General features: G+C 33.8%; 1 protein-coding gene across 49 annotated transcripts in view; it reads left to right on the forward strand.

The window, feature by feature from the left end:
* The window catches only part of RIMS2 (regulating synaptic membrane exocytosis 2), a 454,433-nt gene that overhangs the window by 329,503 nt on the left and 106,800 nt on the right, over positions 1 to 18,130 (forward strand). For 14 of the 49 annotated variants that reach the window (XM_039548364.1, XM_039548365.1, XM_039548362.1 and 11 more), the window contains 2 exons: positions 8,075 to 8,164; positions 16,702 to 16,734. The exons of 25 other annotated variants lie outside the window; for them this stretch is intronic. In XM_039548364.1, the coding sequence (XP_039404298.1) occupies positions 8,075 to 8,164; positions 16,702 to 16,734 (123 nt within the window). The remainder of the gene's footprint in view (positions 1 to 8,074; positions 8,165 to 16,701; positions 16,735 to 18,130) is intronic. 10 more of the 49 variants (XM_039548366.1, XM_039548369.1, XM_039548379.1 and 7 more) reach the window with 3 other exon arrangements.

The following is an 18,130-nucleotide window of genomic DNA, read 5'->3' on the forward strand; positions in this document are numbered from 1 at the left end:
CTCCCAGACTGAGAAGTGTCTGGAGCATATTGGTGTCTTGAGTTTACAGCAAGACAAGACCCAAGTCTCTGCCCTTTCTGTGCACTCTGATTTCCACATGCATGGGAGTCCCACTGCTCTGTGAGCAGTCTGGTTGCCTGAAGGAATAGAACTGAAACTACGCTGTATTCCAGATTATTCTAAACTGTTGCACAGTTTAGACACAGTCTAGAGTTTAGGTGACTGAAGGGCAAACTAGGCAGAATAAAGGGATGCCAGTCAAAGTGTTGACAGACGGACCTGCTTAACTGACTTGCAGAAGTAGTGTTCAAATACACTTTTTTGAAAAACAAGCATGTTCCTGTCAGGCCAGAGGGCACTCTCATCCTGATAGCTGACCCAAGCAGTTTTTCCATCTAAGACCACTTGGATTTGTGGAAATGGGGCCTACACTTTCCCTGAACTACTGAATATGACTGCTGTGAGTCTCCTAAGTGCTTTCTCTTCCTCTGGCTTACTGACTCTAGATCACTAAGAGACCACAACAGCTTCTGAATTTTGCATGAGAAATGATACTGGATGTGTTTTATGTGTGCTGTGAAAATACTTAACATATTTGTATGTGTTAGGAGTACCTAGAGAAATACTGCATTTTAATTAAATTCTAGTTCAAGCAAAGTAAGGTTTAAATAAAGTGTAGACCTGGTTAGATTGTGCTAGTTGTAGGCAGGCGCACAAGTGCAACTTTCATGCTGGGAAAAGAGTGAAATTAAAAAAACCCCACAACACAACAACATAAACCAGGAAAAGTAAAGTACCAATAAAATGCTCCAGACTGAAGAACCTACATTCTGTTAAAATTCCTTGTGATATCCTTATGATTTTACAAATTTAGCTCTAAAACTACCAGGGAGGTATTACAGGTGAGAAAGAGTCTAGCTACTAACTTGTCCATAAAAACCTTCAAATTTTACTCATGAAAATTTTGAGTTTGCATCTTTCGAAACAACATCACAGCACTGCATAGCATTTCTAAGACTGGTATGTGACAATGGGATGTCATTTTGTCTCCTAGTCAAACACAGTTTGTCTGGTTACTAATCTAACCTTTCAGAGATAAGGCAGAAGAATAAAATGGGCCTTTTGGTGCGGACAGTATTTGCATGTAAAGATGAATGTAAAATTTGTGTGTAAATTTGTGTGTAAATTTGTGTGTAAATTTGAGCAATAAGAAAACTCTTATATGATGAAGTAGCAGTACTTGACATTCAGAAAAACCTAGAGCTTTCTGAAGAAACAAATCTATATTTTTCATCTTTGTGTAAGCTGTTTATTTTATTTTCTTCATTGGTCGGTATTAGTGCTTAAAACTACTGACTTAGTTTCAGACCCCTTTTATGATTAGAATGATTTTTTTAACATTTTAGAATTGTACCATAAGCTTCAATCTTAGCTGCATTTAAAAAGGGTAGAGTACCTGTGATTTTCTGCAGAGCTTTTTTGTGTGTTTGTGTTTGTGAGAGAATGTATAATCATATAGTAAAAAATTATCTTTCTGCTTAGAAAATATTTGAAGACTTGCTATAAGATTGCACCTTTTTCAATAAATATAAAAATAACATGGAAAAAATATCCCAAACCCTATATCAAGCTAAACCTTACCTTCTGCATTCTGCAGAGTGAATTTGTAGGCTGTTCACATTTCCTTGCATGCACAGAGTATTCCCTGACACCCAGGGAATGGAAATGCAAACTGAGGAGACACTGTGGCAGAGAGGTGTAGAGCAGAAGCTCGTACTTTGCTCCACATTTATTTTGGACATTACTTGTAATTTTCCTTTTTTAAATTCACTGTTCATTAAATTCTGGAGATATTTTGATTTTTCTTGTGTTTACCTATTGGAGCAGTATGAGGATAGCCTACCAGCTCAGACTGAAAATCCATCTAGTCTAGTGTCTGGTCTTCAGTAGACCAGGCATGGATGCTGGGAGAAAGGGATATAAGCAGGACAAGTGTGTAGTAAAGCTTATCCAGGATACTGGCTGCCCAGTCTCCTATGACTTGTAACCCAGAAATCTACATAAACAGCAATGGTGTCTTTTCATGGTGTCTTCGTCTCCCTCATAGGTTCTCTGCACTGTTTCTTCCCCCTTATATCAGTCCTTCCAAAATCGCCCCGAAGTGCTTGTCCAAACAAGTGACTTGGGGGAGCATTTCTTCCCAGATGTTCAAAGAAACTGACTGAGAGCGGGCCTGCCCTAACCAGTCTGGCGTGGTGCAGGTGTATAACCAGAAGAGGGAGCAAAGCTGCCATATTTTAAAAACATGAACAAAGATGTGAAACAAACAAACAAATCCTCCCAAGCCCCAAATGGTGGAAAAAAAAGCCTTGATAGTGGCTTACAAATAATATCTTTACTTTGTGTTCTTTAAGTATACTTTACTAAATATTAATGTACATATGTTTAATGTAACATTAACTGTCTTTTCTCAGCTATTTGGAGTATTACATTTTTTTCTGGTGTTCCTTCATGTTTTACAACTCTATTATATTTATAAAAGTAGCAACATGGTACTCTGATTTTTAGCTGACTTTTAGCTAAAGGTAGGGTATGACTTTACTGATTGTTACTTCAACAAGTGCTCTCTGGGACCTTTCTGGAGTATATCTACAATTTTTCATAAAAATCAGCAATAGAAAATTACAATAAGTTTATTCTCCATATAGAAGAATCCACTAGTAAGAAATTTTAAATATTAATTATAATTAAATATAAAACATGAATTTGCAGGTAGAGGATATGATGGGAAGAAACTGCTACTGGTCTAAACTTAAGTGATTTACAGCTACAGATAATTAATGTAGCCTTGGAGTCAACTTGAAGAAAACACTCTTGGAGTAAGGAATAACCTGCAGTGCACTACCAAATTTTTAATACTTATAACAATAATATGAAATGTAGATACATTGCAGTACTTTTTATTGCTTACCTGATGACTTATATTGAAGTTCTTTTAATGTATTCCAACTGCAGCCCCAGATAATGAAGCTCAGGGTTTGGGGTTTGGGGTTTTTTTCTTGTTTTTTCTTTTTTTTTTTTGCAGAATGTGTATGTAGATCAGTAAGAAAGATGAAATCAAAACAATAAATAATTAAGATATGTCAGAAATTTTATTGGAACACTGTATTCATTAAAAACCATGATATAAGCCACTTATGAACAATTTATTTATTTTTAAATTTTATAACATTTCTTAGCATTCATTTGTTGATTTGGAACTAATTTGCAAACTATTTTAATGTGAAGGGTGTGTGTACATACGTGTGTGTGTCCCTGCCTTTATATTGTCCACACTTTGTCAGTACTCAGGGCAAAGTTCTAAGAAGCATTTAAGATTTTGAAGGAAAGACAGATCATCAGGTCTCAGGTAAATGCCTTGATCTCTAAGATACATTAGAGATATTCTGTAAAATATTCATTCAGTGTATGGAGAAAAAAAATGTAGATCAACTCTTATGTTTACTAAAGAGGAAGCTAAAAGATTATGTCCTCAGGTTGGCTGTGGAATGCTACCTGGGGAGGCAGGAGGTCTTGCTCTGTACTTGTCAGAAGAAGACTATGTGTGTTCCTACTTGTTTTTGTTCCTGTTACATCACGGTAGGGAAGCATCAACACTCTTTTAATGAGGCACCTGAAGGTTTCTCTGGTGTAGGAACATCAGCACTCTGGCATAAAATCTTGATTGCTGACTTTGTGTCACTTTGAGTTGGCCTTGATGCCATTAGCAGCCTGCTGATGATGCAACGTGGGACTGGATTCATTCCAGGTACAATTTAGTACATCTGGGATGATTCATACATCATGGTTTGAAGCCATTTGCTTTCCCTTAGTGGAGGTTTGACATGCTGAGAATACCTCTCTCTGTGTGAGCTCTGGAGGCTGATGTCTCTTTAATTTTCTTAGGGACTTTGTTTTGTAAAAAGTAAAACTTGTATGCCGTGAATTTAGTCTTAATTAATTCTTTTTCTTGTATTCTTAATGCATGAGTTGAGACCTTGAGTATCTGATTCAAAACAGTTTCTCAGTTTTTGACAGTTTATCCCACAGTTTTAATGACTTCTTTTTGTGATGCATTGGCTTAAGAAGCACTAGCCAAATCCATTTTTGACTTATTTTTACAGTAGTTGTCACTATATAATATTAATAACATAGTTTCTTTCTGAGCATTCATCATCTAAAACTAAAAATAGAAAGAAGTTCTGAGTACTTTTCATTTGCAGAAAAAAGATGACTAAATTAAGTATGTCCTAATGGAAAAGTGAAGACTTTATGATAACCTAATCAAAAGTCTAAAACTAGAAATGCACTGATAAAAATTGGTTCCCAGAAATTTTAGGTGCTGAAAAGAAGATAAAAGCTGAAGTGGATTAAAAAAAAAAAAAAAAAAAAAGACAAATTCCAGTAAAAGAGAAAAAATATAAAAGTGTTTCAAATAAAGGGTAGTTGTGAGAAGGACTATTACTGGTTATCGTATTGAGAAAAGAAGGGAGGAGGGAAGTATTTGCATACAAAAATTCCTCATCATTAGTATCTGGTATTTTGCTGCATCATCTCATACTTCTGCAGTTTGCTGCATCATTTCCAATTCTCGTACTTCTGCAGTTTGCTGCAACGTTCCTGGTGCTAAGTTGGCATGGTTAGAAATTCAGAAAAGCTATATATGTGCAACTATTCTTCTCATATATTATTTCCACACTTTTAATATTTTTCATATTAAATACTCTAAACAAAAGTGTAAGAAATGCTGAGGTTGTACTTGACACAGGGTGGATTGGAGCACCCCCCCCGCCCCCCCAGGCAGCACAGGTGAGTATCATTCTCATGAGGGAAGGGCACAACACCAAGTGCCACCACAGCTTCATTATTCACTGTGGTGTGCAGTGCCCAGGGGTAGGTGCAACAACTCAATCTAAAGAAACAACTGCATCTAAAGATTGTACATTTCATACTGATGGGAAAAATCTGCACTGGGGCACCTGGCAAATCCTTCTAGCCCTTAAGATGCATCAGCTGCTTAAAATGTTCTCAGTCAAGAATCCCAGATTTTATGTAATCTATGTAAGGTCTTTTTGTATAAATATTTAATAATTTTATATCTTTCATAAGTCAAAGCTAATTATCACAACAGAAGACAGGATGAAGTTCATGTTATGGGAAGTGAGAGTGATAATAGGAGAATGATGAATTAGAAAACTATATGGTTTCTTTCCAAATATTTTTGACCAAAGTTGTCTTTGGTTAAAACAATGAGGGAATAGATGGTGGCCCTTTGCCTTGGGGAAAAGAAGAGATTTTAGAGATTACATTGTGTAAAGTACATTATAGTAACTTATTTGTCTAACCAGAGAGTGTAAGGGCAACACTGACATTTGGCACTTTGACTAATCATCAGCATCTCATGCTAGCTCCCAAACAGAAAGCTCTCCTTTAAGCTCTCCTTAAAACATATTTTCTTATCTTTGTAAAACACAGAGATGGAAATAAAATTAGAAAATGGTGAAGAAAAGGTCAAATGTTTGGTTAAATCCAGTGGATACATCTATTTTTCTTTCTCAGTTGGAACAATAACCATTACTAGTAAAACTCTTGCAATGTTCTAGAAGTCAAGAAAGCTGTTCACTTGATCTGGAGTACTGCCAAACCCCATATACTCAGTCTAAACGTTGTACTTAACTGCTGATAAAATTATATAGCCATTTGAATTTAATGCTGATATGCCATAAATATAACTGAAGCTATAGAAAAGAGGTCATTAGAACCTTTTCTGAAAGTGTTTGCATGCTCATGCTATCACTTTCCTCAAAAACATTGAGTAGCCTGTCTTGCTTTTTGTAATGTTTGTTTTTCTTTTTAAGGTTAACATGCAGCAAAACTATTTATTCAAAGAATTATATTTTTACTTGATTTTTATTTCCTCACTCTTGTCAATTCAAGTGTTATTACAGAGTGTTATGGAGAGGGTTAGCTGTTTTCTAGATACTGACCTCTCAAAGAATTATCAAGGCTTAGTAAAGCTTTTCCTCTGATAGGGAACTTTGTTATAATAAATGTTTTTGGTCACTGAGCCAACTACAGTTTTTAGGTTCAGAACTGAATCAGGAGTTCTGAAAAGGATTCTGACCTAGAGTCAGAAAGAGAGTCTTCTAAAATTTACATAAAACTGGCATGGAAATCACTGGGCTTTCTGATATTCTTCAATATTTAGATTATTTGTTCTATATCATGAAAAATTCCTGTGTTTTAGCTTACTGTATGCCTACTTTTTATCTTATTCTAAGTATAATCTCCACTATATGGCCTAAATTACTGTTAATGATATTTTTTTCATAGCAGTGACTACTCTTTAAATTCAAAAGTAGTTTTACTAAGGCCATTGAATTTCTTTACTTGCTAGTTAAGAAGACACTTCTGGGCTTACTTGAGAAAAAGAAAGGATAAATGACATCAGTAGATATTTTATTGAAGACTGTGTATATTCATAGGGAAAAAGAAAGAATCACGTTTTTGCTGGGAAGAATCATAATAGGATTTTATTTCCACGTTTTGGTAACAGAATGTTCGGTTTGAAATTTCTCATTTAGTAGTTACTACACATGGTACTTCAAAGACAAGAGAGTCTGTTTCAGCATGCATATCTGTGGTGTCATGAAATCATTATGGTGACAATTTTACTTCAAACCTACATTTCCATCAGTTTCAAAAATCAAAGCAGACATTTATAGGACAGCAGCCTGTCATGGACCAACAACAGCCACAGAGAAGAAGGCTGCAGGTAGATAACACTTTCACATGTTTACATTTTGAATGTTAGATATCCATTAGTCTTCTTTAACAAGGATAATAATAAATAGTAATAAAAATAATAAATAAGTATTAAAAATAAATATTAAAAATAAATATTAAAAATAAAAATTAAATAGTAATAAATAATAATAAAAACTAATAGGATAAAATCATTTTATATCAATTTATTTTGAATTGGTAAGATTAAAAATGTTTTCCATATCTTTCATACTGTTCTCCATCACTGGTTATTTGTGTGACCATAAAAGTGATAACATCTATGGGCAATGGTTTGAGGAACTTCTCACTTCATGGGATCACCAAAATAAGCAGATTCTTAACAGCCCAAAGCAAAAATGGAGTTTAGAGTATTGAATCTCTCCTGTTAATTGGTGTAGATTTGGTTTTGGCATGAGATTCCAAAGGGTTTAAAGCTGATAATATTTATGCTAACTACCTAGTTTGTCAGAAGAGAGATAATTAAAGTGTAAAAAAAAAAAAAAAAATTTACAGTCTCAGAACCACTAGCATCTTGCAAGTCTAGAGAATGTAGTTCTGTGGAGCAGTGTACATGCTTCTATCTATAGCTCTTTTCCTGAGCAGTTAAATCAGAAATGCCAATTTCAGATACAGGAATAACTGGCACAAGAGTTCTTATTGAGTAGTTTAATCTGCCCAAATTAAAAGCTGAATTTAAATCACGTTTCAGATTTAGAAAGCGAATCTGACTTAGTTTTGGCTTAAGAATTAATTGTTAAAAACACTTTTTCATTAAACATGCGTGGTTGCTTGTTCAGGTTTTGTTTTGTTTGTTCATTTGTTTGGTTTGGTTATTTTTATTAATTATATCTTTGCAAAGACTTTTTAACCAAAATATTTCTAACTTCATTTATAATTTACAGAAACACAAAGATAATGTAAGAAGCTATAGAATGTAGAGCACTAACTTTTTAAAAGCAGACCAAATTATTGTGTCAACAAGCCCTTGTTTTTTATACCAATTGTTCAATATAAAACACTGCAGAATATTTGATGAGTAACATAGCTACTAACTTTCAGATAAGATGTTCTGTTCCAGAATGTTTAAGATGTGTATTAATTCTCTTCACCACAGGCCTCTAAGAACTGATTTAAATTTTAATGATAATGATCACACGTTTGTTTAGATCAAGTTGTCCCAGATTATATTAGATGTCTTATAATGTAAGTTACATAATATTTCTGATTTTTTTTTTTTGGTTTATGCTAGAAGTTACATGGGAGGACCAGCAGAAAAAGGTGAATGGTACAATAACTGATGAAAAACCATTGCTGAAAAAGAAACACCATTCTGAGACAGGTTTGTCAGGGTTTGGAAAACCACATGAAAGCATGAGACTATAAACCCACATTTCATGCTTTTGTAATGCGTGTGTGCTTTATGTACCTTATTTTTTCACTTTGGTGTGGAATTTTTAGCATGTAGAGACCATTTAGATTACATAGTTCTGTTTTAGAATAGCCAAAATAGATCTGCTTTTGTAAACAATTGTGTTAGAATGCACATGCATTAGAAAAGAAGTATTCTGGCACAATATTAGACATAGTTTGCTTTTTGGTTTTGAATTTTGTTATGACAATATATTTGTGCAAGCCTCAGGAATCCAAGTACAAGCTATGCTGATTCCTGTTTAGTTGACCAAACCAAGATATCTACTGCATGCATGGTGGGAAAATAATCTTCTACAGACTTGAATCTGAAACCATCTTTCACCATCACACATGGCAGAAATAATGTTCCAGTGCAATTTTTTGTACAAGCTGCAGTTTATATCTTCAAACGTCTGGAGTTCTCAAATCTAAAAAAACCTCTTCTTTCCTCCATTCTGTACATGAATGGATTTCTTCTGAAACTAAGAACTATCATAAGCTTTCTTTCACCTCAAATGTCAAGTTCAGTTATTCAGCTATCTTCGTTCCTACAAATGAATGGCAATAAAAAGTAAACCTAGTAATAACGATGATGATAATAATAGTATTGTTCTGTCTTCAGAATCAGAGAATAAAGGTCCTAATCACATTAATTTATACACTTGCAAAGGGCAAGCACACTTTGAGGAATAGCGAAGGTAGGGAGGGGAGGAAAGAAAAAGGAAGGGAAAGGGAAGGGAAAGGAAGGGGAACAGGGAAAGGAATCCTTTTTTTGCAGGTTTCATCCTATATTTAAAGGTTGATCCACATCTACTCAAGTGAATGGGGATTTTTAGTTGCAAGTATACCTAGGTTCAGTTTTGTGTTGCAAATAACTCTATTGGGCATATTAGTTGTCTCACTCTAGTAACAACACTTCTCCCAATCACACAAATTAAAGTTTACAAGATTGGCCAGCTGTGTCACCTCCTAAATTAACACTGTAATCTCACCTACATAATAGTATAATACTGATAATACCCAAGTTTTTTTCTGAAGCTCAACTACTGTACAGCTGGAAGTGCAAGACTCAGAAATGAAGAAAACCAGCAAAATCTGGCTTGGCTCTAACTTAGGAATTAGGCAACCAAGCTGTAAAAGGCCAGATCTGCACTTGCATTGCCTGTTTTCTGACTTTTTGATGCATCAGAAGTTGTTACAGGAGAAAACAAATACTGCTGAATGTGATATGTCCTCTTTTCCAGCTGTTTTAACTATGCCTGACAGATTCAAAATATGTCTACACATCTGCACTATTGTATTTCCACAGAAAGTTCAGCAGAATGGTGCCTCTGCCCAGACTTTTCTCTTACATAATAGCTAGATAGGAACATTAACTCCATCTCCCAGCTGAGGTGGGCTTAGGACTGTGTTCTAGGCAGATGATTTATTTATACTTATTAGCAGTACTTGTTTAGGACCACCTTCTCCAATTTTTAGAAAGAGGAGACATTTTTTAGATGGCTGCTGTTCGGGCATTCTACATTTTGGAACAGGAGTGAAATCTTGTAATCGAAAGACAAAAACAGGCAGAAGAACAGAAATCAAAATCAAATATGAACAACACAAAGTTCTCACTTTAGAAGTGTTCTGTATATTAAAATGGTATTTATCTGATTTTTATCTATTTTTCTGTCTGGAACAGAACCACTCATTTCCAGTGCTTGCAGGGAGTACACAGAATTGTTTTGGAAAGTTGCAATCTCAATTGTCAAAGTGTAGAATAGATACAAAGTTGAGTAAAAGTTGTGTTCCTCACTGCACAGTCCTAGGTCTTTCTATGAGGGCTGATGCCTGATAAGATGCCTGATACTGATTTACGTTATCAGTCTTCTGTATGGGATGATGATACATGAGGTAAAAAACATCTGAGGTGGTTCTGAGCACTCTGCAGTGGGCATCAAGTGGCACATCCCTGTTTTCCTCAGATGCTTTTCCAAACTGACTCTGTCAAAAGACCTATGTATTTCAGTGTTAGGAGTGGAGGAGTAATCAGAGCAACTTCCAGGACTGGCACAATCTGCTATGTGTGGCACACTGCTGTTCCCTATAGACATCCCTATATCATTTCAAACAGGTTCTTTTAAAGGCATAGTAGTCAGGACATCTAGAAGAAGGCACCATAACACCGTACTCCCATCGGGATGTTGAGCTATATTGTATCTATGACTGTGATGTAACCGTGATGCAGCCTGACAGAATATAAGTAAGGAAGCTTCAAATTCCTTGAACCTTTACAATATGGGATTTACTCTCTGCACAGGACTGCACTGTCTTTTGTCTGAGAATGCTTTAAATGTTCTGTCTGCACAGAAAACAGTGAAGTGATACTAACAGTCCCTGGATGCAGGTGGTGCAATGGAGGCAAGGACACCTCATATTGTTGTTCCCCTGTTTTCATTGCTTTTTCGTCTGTTGATGTGTTTTCTGATATGACCTGCTATGAAAGCTTATACTGTCTTTAAGTACAGTTTGTCTGTTAAGAATTTAACCTAACCCATGGAAATAGTCACGGCAGTATTATAGATAAGAAAACTTGTGAGAACAAGTAGACATTGATTACGTAAGTACCATGAGTGAAGAACTTAGATCTGTGAGTGAAGTGTAGAGAAAAACATAAATAGATAATAAAAATATTTTCAAACCCCAGAAAAATAACAGTAATACTGTATCCTGTAAAGCATGAATAGTCAAAAAATATGCATGACTAGAAATGAGATTAAAAAATTTGTTGGAAGACAATTTAAGGTCATTAAATAAAGTAGCAAAATGGTTCTTGTATTACAGACTTTTCAATAGAAGGTGCTGATAAAATTTCTCTTCCTGAATATCAGAAATCAATACTTTTTTTTTAAACAGTGTCTTTAATCTCTTAAATTCTGATGTAATTTGCAGAATTAGTGTTATGTTTATTTCAAATATTCAGTTGAATTTATGCAAAGATTTTGAAGGATTGGAAGAGTAAAACTGCAGAATCATAGGTAAGCATAGCATAAAACTTCAAGCCATATTTTGAATCTGTGCCCTTCCTTTAGCTGCTGTCAGCACTCTGTCAGAAAATACTGCATTCTCGGACACCACTAAATCAAAGAGCATGAGAAACAGTTATTTTTTCATACCTGAGATCATTAAGTACCATCAGCACTCACCCCTGCACCTGAGGTGTAATAGATGGTATTTGAAGAAAAGTGAATAAAGTTCTAGTCCTGTAATTACATTTCATTTCTCGGTGAAAAGAAAAAAAGAAGTACGGTATGTAAACATTTTCACATGGTTATGCACTTTTATATGTGACGCCTTAAGAGAAGAAATTGGAAAAGAAGGTTATGCATGGGGAATGTGTCCTGTACTGATTCAGATAAAGTTAGGCAGGATACTGTTTTTCTTAAAAAACAATTATTTTCATCCTTATCATCGCTAGTGTCTTTTGAACCCATCAAGGTAATTAAAATGGAAAAAGCACAGAGTTTAGGGTACCATGGCAGAGATACTAATTTCTGTTCCCTGTCAATTGTTTTTGAAGTGTTCAATCAGTCTCACTATCCAAAATATTGGATGCTGAATACAGTCTAGCAACCTGTGTCTCCATCTAGAGATGACAATGCAGAAACTGCCTTTATAAGATAGCAAAGAAAACACTATTGGCTTTCCCATGTTTTTCCTACAGAGAGGCAGTAGATTTGATGGCTATTACCTGGAAATCATCCTGTAATGGTTTCATTATCACTGGCTGTTGAGAACATTACAGTGTCATCAAATATCCAGCCTTTGCCACAGAAACGTTTGATTTCCAAGGAGCAGTTGAAGAACAGAACTGTGGGAAAGTGCTGACATATATTAATATGTTTGAACAAAAGGACAAAGGATAGTTATAATGGATTTATACATCTCGGAATGGAATCAAGTAAAAATTGAGTATCCTTGTAATTATTTTGGGGAAAGCCATATTTCTGTAATACGGAAGTAAAACAAAGTTTTAGACAAATCATAGCAATGGTAGATTAAACACATCAGAAAATATAAAGGTAATGTGTGCTTACAAATGGTAAATCTTTAGAGGGATAGATTTGCTTTCAATTTAAAGGGAATCATGCTTATCTTTATCTGTGGAGCATTTACGTCTCTCTCCTGGGTAGGACTATGCCTGGACACTTACATACACAAAGACTTTCAGAACTCTAATATAATGTGATGAAAACTAAGTTTATCTATTACCATGAATTCAGTTGTAGTGTGAAAACAGTGGTAAAAAATAATTAAAAATGAAGTTGTGTTTATTTTAAAAGAAGTTTGTAGTCAGAATTGAAAGTATGAGAGATTGAAAATTATGAAAAGGGGGATATGGTTAGAAATAGATTGAAGAAGGCAAAGTAATGATAGGACAGAGAGAGAGGTAATTGTCTTTTCTGGATTCATGATACTTCCAATCCAATGTGTAACTGTAGTGCATTAATATTTTGAGGTGTTACTATTTTGTCTTTTCCCCCCTTTATAAAATTACCATGTGAACTTTATTCAGAGAAGCAAAATAATAAAAGCTCTCTACGGATTCTTCATTTAGTTTATCTCTTGAGACTTATGAAAAAGTTATGCAGTCTACATGGTTTAATTTGATTTAGAGAGTTTATGATACTGAGAATATTTACAGTTTCTTCTTTTGTTATTTTCTACCTTCATCTCTACTGTTCTTATCTTTGGATAAGAGTAAGATTTTTCATGCTTACTGTCTTTACCTATTGTATTTTTTACATAGCATATATTACATATAGGCTATATTATGTAATTGCAGAATTAAGTGTATTGCTTTAGTCTTTCTTGTATTTTCTTGCTATATATTTGAGTAAAAATGTCAGCATATATCCAGTATACAGCTGTGATTTTGTGTGTATGAGTTTATGCCTTAAGATAACTACTTTAACTAAGAGGGAGCTACCTCATTAAAAAAAATCAGAAGTGTGGGACAGGCTCTGTATCTAGTTGGGGCTTAAAGCTTTTAAAGAGTATTAAAGGATACCGATTCTATTCACAGTCTAGTAAAATAGCCTTTTTGTCTAAATCTGCTAACAAATATTTGTACTCTTAACTTTTCTATCTACTCTTCTGTATCTGTATCCTTAGCATTGCAGAGTTTGAATTGTGTCAGGGGACATCTTTCCTGAGAGTTAAATGTATTAGATCACTCTTCAAGTTTAATCATATCCAGACTAATGACATGTACTTATGGAACATACAGACTCTGTGGAGCATTTCTATCTTAAGAGTCTCTTCCATGTTTTAAGATTATGTTTATTTGATTCTGGTATTGCATATTGTATTTTGTGAAGAGTGTCCAGAAATGAGACTTTTCAAATCTGAGCTCATATTTGCAGTGAAAGATCTTTGGTTCCTAGGAAAAGATAAAACTGAAATTAGGAAAACTCTTAAGGGGAAAAAAAAAGAGTGATTAACTTACATCTCTCTGTCCTCTGCTACTTTAAGAATTTTAGTTGGGCGTGTTTGCCATGTAAAGTTTTTTTTTGAACACTGAGTTCCTAAATACTTCTCTTCTATGGGTAACATTACTTACAATGAACAGTTCTGTGTCAAAGCATGATAAAAGAGATGGTACTTATTTTGGGGGGAGTTCAGACTTAAAGTTTTTCATTAACTTTTTATGTTTATTTATTAAGATTTTCATTTGTTTCCAAGTCTTTATATAATAGCCTTATACATACTACTCTCATACATTGAGATGAACAATTGATGCAAATAAATTTGCATCAATTCCACAACAAAGCAGTAAGTTTACAAATGAAGACTGCCTATTGATGTGATGTAAATTTAATAGAATTGATGACATTGTTTTATTCTTTCGTTTAAATGTATTTATATAAAAAAGATCTATTTTGTAGATTAAGAGCTACAGAAACGGAGAATTTTCAAATATTTTTTGGGATTTATGGCATGGCTTCTTAATCAGGAGAAAATTGACTCACATATGTGATATTGTGTTTAAATTAATCAGTCTATTAGTACTTCCTTCTTCACATCATTAATTGAAAGAAGTTGGTCCATTACCATGCCACAACTTCTGCAAATTCATTAATATTTCCAACAATAAATACAAAAATATTATAATCCATTTATCTCAACAGATGAGGTATCAGTTGATCAGGTATCCACAGTGAGAAGGCAATTATTATCTTTTTCTTTCCTCTGACTTCTATTAGAATTATTCTTCTAATATGTTTGATAAGTAAAAACCTACAACTGAAAAATATTTGTAATTAAGAATGATTTTTGATGCCACTTTGATATGTAATTTTTTTTCATAACAAATATTTTGCATGAGAACTTTTAAAAATGCTATTTTTAAAAAGTATTGGTATATGTGACTGATATGCATGCAAATAGTGGTCATTTGATTCTAAAATACTCAAAGAGAGCTTCCTTGCTATTCAGTTGTGTCTGTCTGGCATTACTAGAATACCTTGCATTATCATACCAGATATATTCCAATTTTGGAAATAATGTGATTCAATTATTTGAAAATTTATAGAGAAGGATTTATTTTATTGCAGTATATGTCTCAAAGCTGCTTGTTCTTATGTATATTAAAAATAATAAACCAAGGATAGTGGGGTCTTGACAGAGACTTTCTGATAACTGGTTTTGCTATACTAGGAGTGCTCACTTCAGGGCTATACAAATGTAATATAAAATGTTTTCAGAACATTTTGAATACTTTAAGCTGTGTTTTGGTGGTGCTAATAATCATTTATTTATTTATTTAGCACTTACAGCAATTATAGCTACACTGTATTAGTGTGAGCTGTAACATGCCATGGAGAAGTAGATCTTTCTATTTGCTTATTTGTATTTCTTCCAATGGATTCTTTGTCTTGCCCAGATAAAAAAAAATATTTATACTCTATTACTGGTTTTTTAACACGCAAAGACATGGCAAGCTTTGTCAAAACTGACAGCTGCTATGCTTTCACACTACATATCATATATAGAGCACTAATGTGTGTTCATTCTGTAAGCAAATTTAATTGCTTAAAAGTGCATTCTAATTATATATGTTTCAAGCTGCTTGATTTTGCAACACTTTTGGTACAGTCTTGGCATTTGATAGTAGATGAAAATATAATCTACTGCTATAATATAAAATTGTTTAAGTATAGAGCAATGGTTGTCAGGTAAAATTTAGTGTTGTCTTTAATTTTGTTTTATTGATTTCTGTTTATTCTAATTTTACGTTTTTTTCAATGGTAACTTGTTATTGACTGTAAAATGACAATAAAATTACAGATATTTTTGCGGTGTGTAAAACTTTCTAGACTTCTTTATCTAGCATCTTCAGCATTAATGATTTATGAGCAGTGTTTTGTGACTCATTAATAAACTGCATGTTGAAATTAGACCAAGTTTATAGATTTTTTTTCTATTTCTGATGATTTTTGTAACAAAACATTTGTTCTGCTAGCAACAGTGGCTTCACAGTTCTTTGTAATTATTATTACTTTTCAAGATTAATTCCTCCCATTCTTTTGCTAAGAATACATTTTCAGTACAGAGCATGGCACTGTCCCTCAGATGTTTTCCAAGTCTGAAATGGCAGTGTGCTTTTGAATGTGAAGTAATAAAGTAAGTAATGAGATAGTTGCTTTGGCATTTAACTTGCATGCATTTGTAGTAACTTAGACTTCTGTGAGATGAGAGCAACACTGGTTCTGAAAACGTACCCTGAATTGACCATGAGACTTAATAGCTATAAATTCTCTTTTCTCACGTTCTGTATTTTGGTCTTGATAATTTTGCCTTTGGCAGAGTGTTACAATAATGCAGTCCTTTCCAGAGTGTGTTATGTGGATTCTGAAATGTCTGAGCTTGTACCTAAGTTTGAAAAAAAAATCTATTTCCTGTTTTGGATATCTGAAGTTTGGTTCAGCATAAATTACAGTAATTTAATAATTGAAAAATCTAATAATACAAGTCCCGTGGTGACATTAAACTGAGTGTTCAATACTTGAAAGAGAAAAATAATACTTGCGTTCAAGTAGATAACATTCAAAAAAATTGTACAGTCATGAACAAAACTATTTATGCTAGTTAACATACCTTTTACTGTCCAGCTTTTTCTTCAGCATCATTGCAAGAATTGACTTTGCTGTCAGTTATAACTTTTATTATTTCCTCAGCTCCTATACTAACTCTGTCTTTACTGTTCTTTTCCAACAACAGTAGTTTAACCGCTTCTTTCTCAGCTTTCTTTTTTCTTCTAGTGTCTTTTATTTTTTTCTCCACTTACTAACTCTGCTCTGCAGACTTCTCTCTAAAACAATTTTTGGCCCTTTCCCTCAGTGTCAGTTTTAACCTTCTGAATACATCCTCTCACGCCCATCTCCTTTGTCTATGTCTGTACATTACACGATGTGATCACAGAAGAAGCGGAATCATCAAGGAGAACAAACTCAGGTCTGTCTCTTCTACTGCTTTTCTCTGTGTTATTTTTTTCATTTTACCTTTTCTATGGATTTTATCACAGCTCACCTCACATACTTTTCCCTCTCTTCCCCCTCAATATATTGGCAAAATATTGTCAAGGTGTAAGAATTTAAGACGCTTATGTAATTTTAATTTCTATTACCTGTAAACTATGGTCACTATAAAAAGTGATGAAAGGTAATTGATGGCAAGTAGAATATGCCTTAAGACTTTAGACTGATTTGATTTCTACCATATCTATTCTTATTTTACATCTCAAATTATCTGTAAATTAGCCTTTAAACTTCCACTTAACACATGAAAACAATCTATAATTTTTTATCTATGCATTCGAAAGCTGCTATGAAAACTGCTACAACTGCAGAAACTCTTATATAACTAGTTATTTTTGACTCTGAGAGGATGTAATTTCAAAATTGAATAATTTCAGTAAGTTAAATTCATGCATTAGAATTTCAAACTTAGTTTTTTGAATAAAACCTGTTTCAATTAGAAGTTGAATTTTTAGTGAAAAAAGCTCTTTTCTCATGCCAAAAAGTGTAAATCAAAAGTTTATGATCGCATGAGAGCAAGAAGTCAGAACATTGAAGGAGTTCTTACTTAGCTGTATTGTTTATGAGGCTTTTATTCGTGCATTACTTATGGTTTCTTTCATAAAAAATTTTAATCTGCCATTTTATTGAATTTTCCACATACTTTATATTACTGGCAGAGAACTAACGTCTATCAAGGCATCCTAGCTCTGAAAATGCAGTATTTGTTCACACTTCCTTGCTTGTTCAGTTGTGGTATGTAGAACAACAGCAAAATTACCCATATTTAAGTTAATTAAATTCAGCTATAAAATTTAAATTTTAAAATTTTTGTGTAAAAGCTTTAATTAATTTCCTGTATCTCTGCTATTATCCCAACAAATTAGAGAAGCCACTTGGATGCCATTTAGATTAGAAAATCTGGAGAAGTTTTGGGGTACATTGACTGGTCCATTCAACTTAGGTGATATTTAGTGAAACGCTTTCATCTTTTCTGTACTATGACTGGCTCCTTCAGAGCTCAGTTTTACTTTTCATACTACTCTTGTCCTAATTAGAGTCATAGATTATTTTTAGAGAATCTTGCAGATGTTTGCTGTGGTTTTCATGTTAAACAAATCTCAAGATAGAAATTGTTAGAATTACAGGGTAAAAAAAGTTGAGTATGGATAGAAAAGACAACTGGTAGAGTGTTCATAATTTCCTCTTTTGTAAATGACCACTCTTAGAAATTAATAAATTATGCTGTAGAAAGACTGAGTTTACTTACCTTGTGCTTATGATTCATTGCCAGTCCCTGTGCAGTGATTCTGAATCTCTTGTATTACAAAACT

This window comes from Corvus cornix, chromosome 2, assembly GCF_000738735.6.
Source record: "Corvus cornix cornix isolate S_Up_H32 chromosome 2, ASM73873v5, whole genome shotgun sequence".
In the NCBI taxonomy this organism is placed as follows: domain Eukaryota; kingdom Metazoa; phylum Chordata; class Aves; order Passeriformes; family Corvidae; genus Corvus; species Corvus cornix.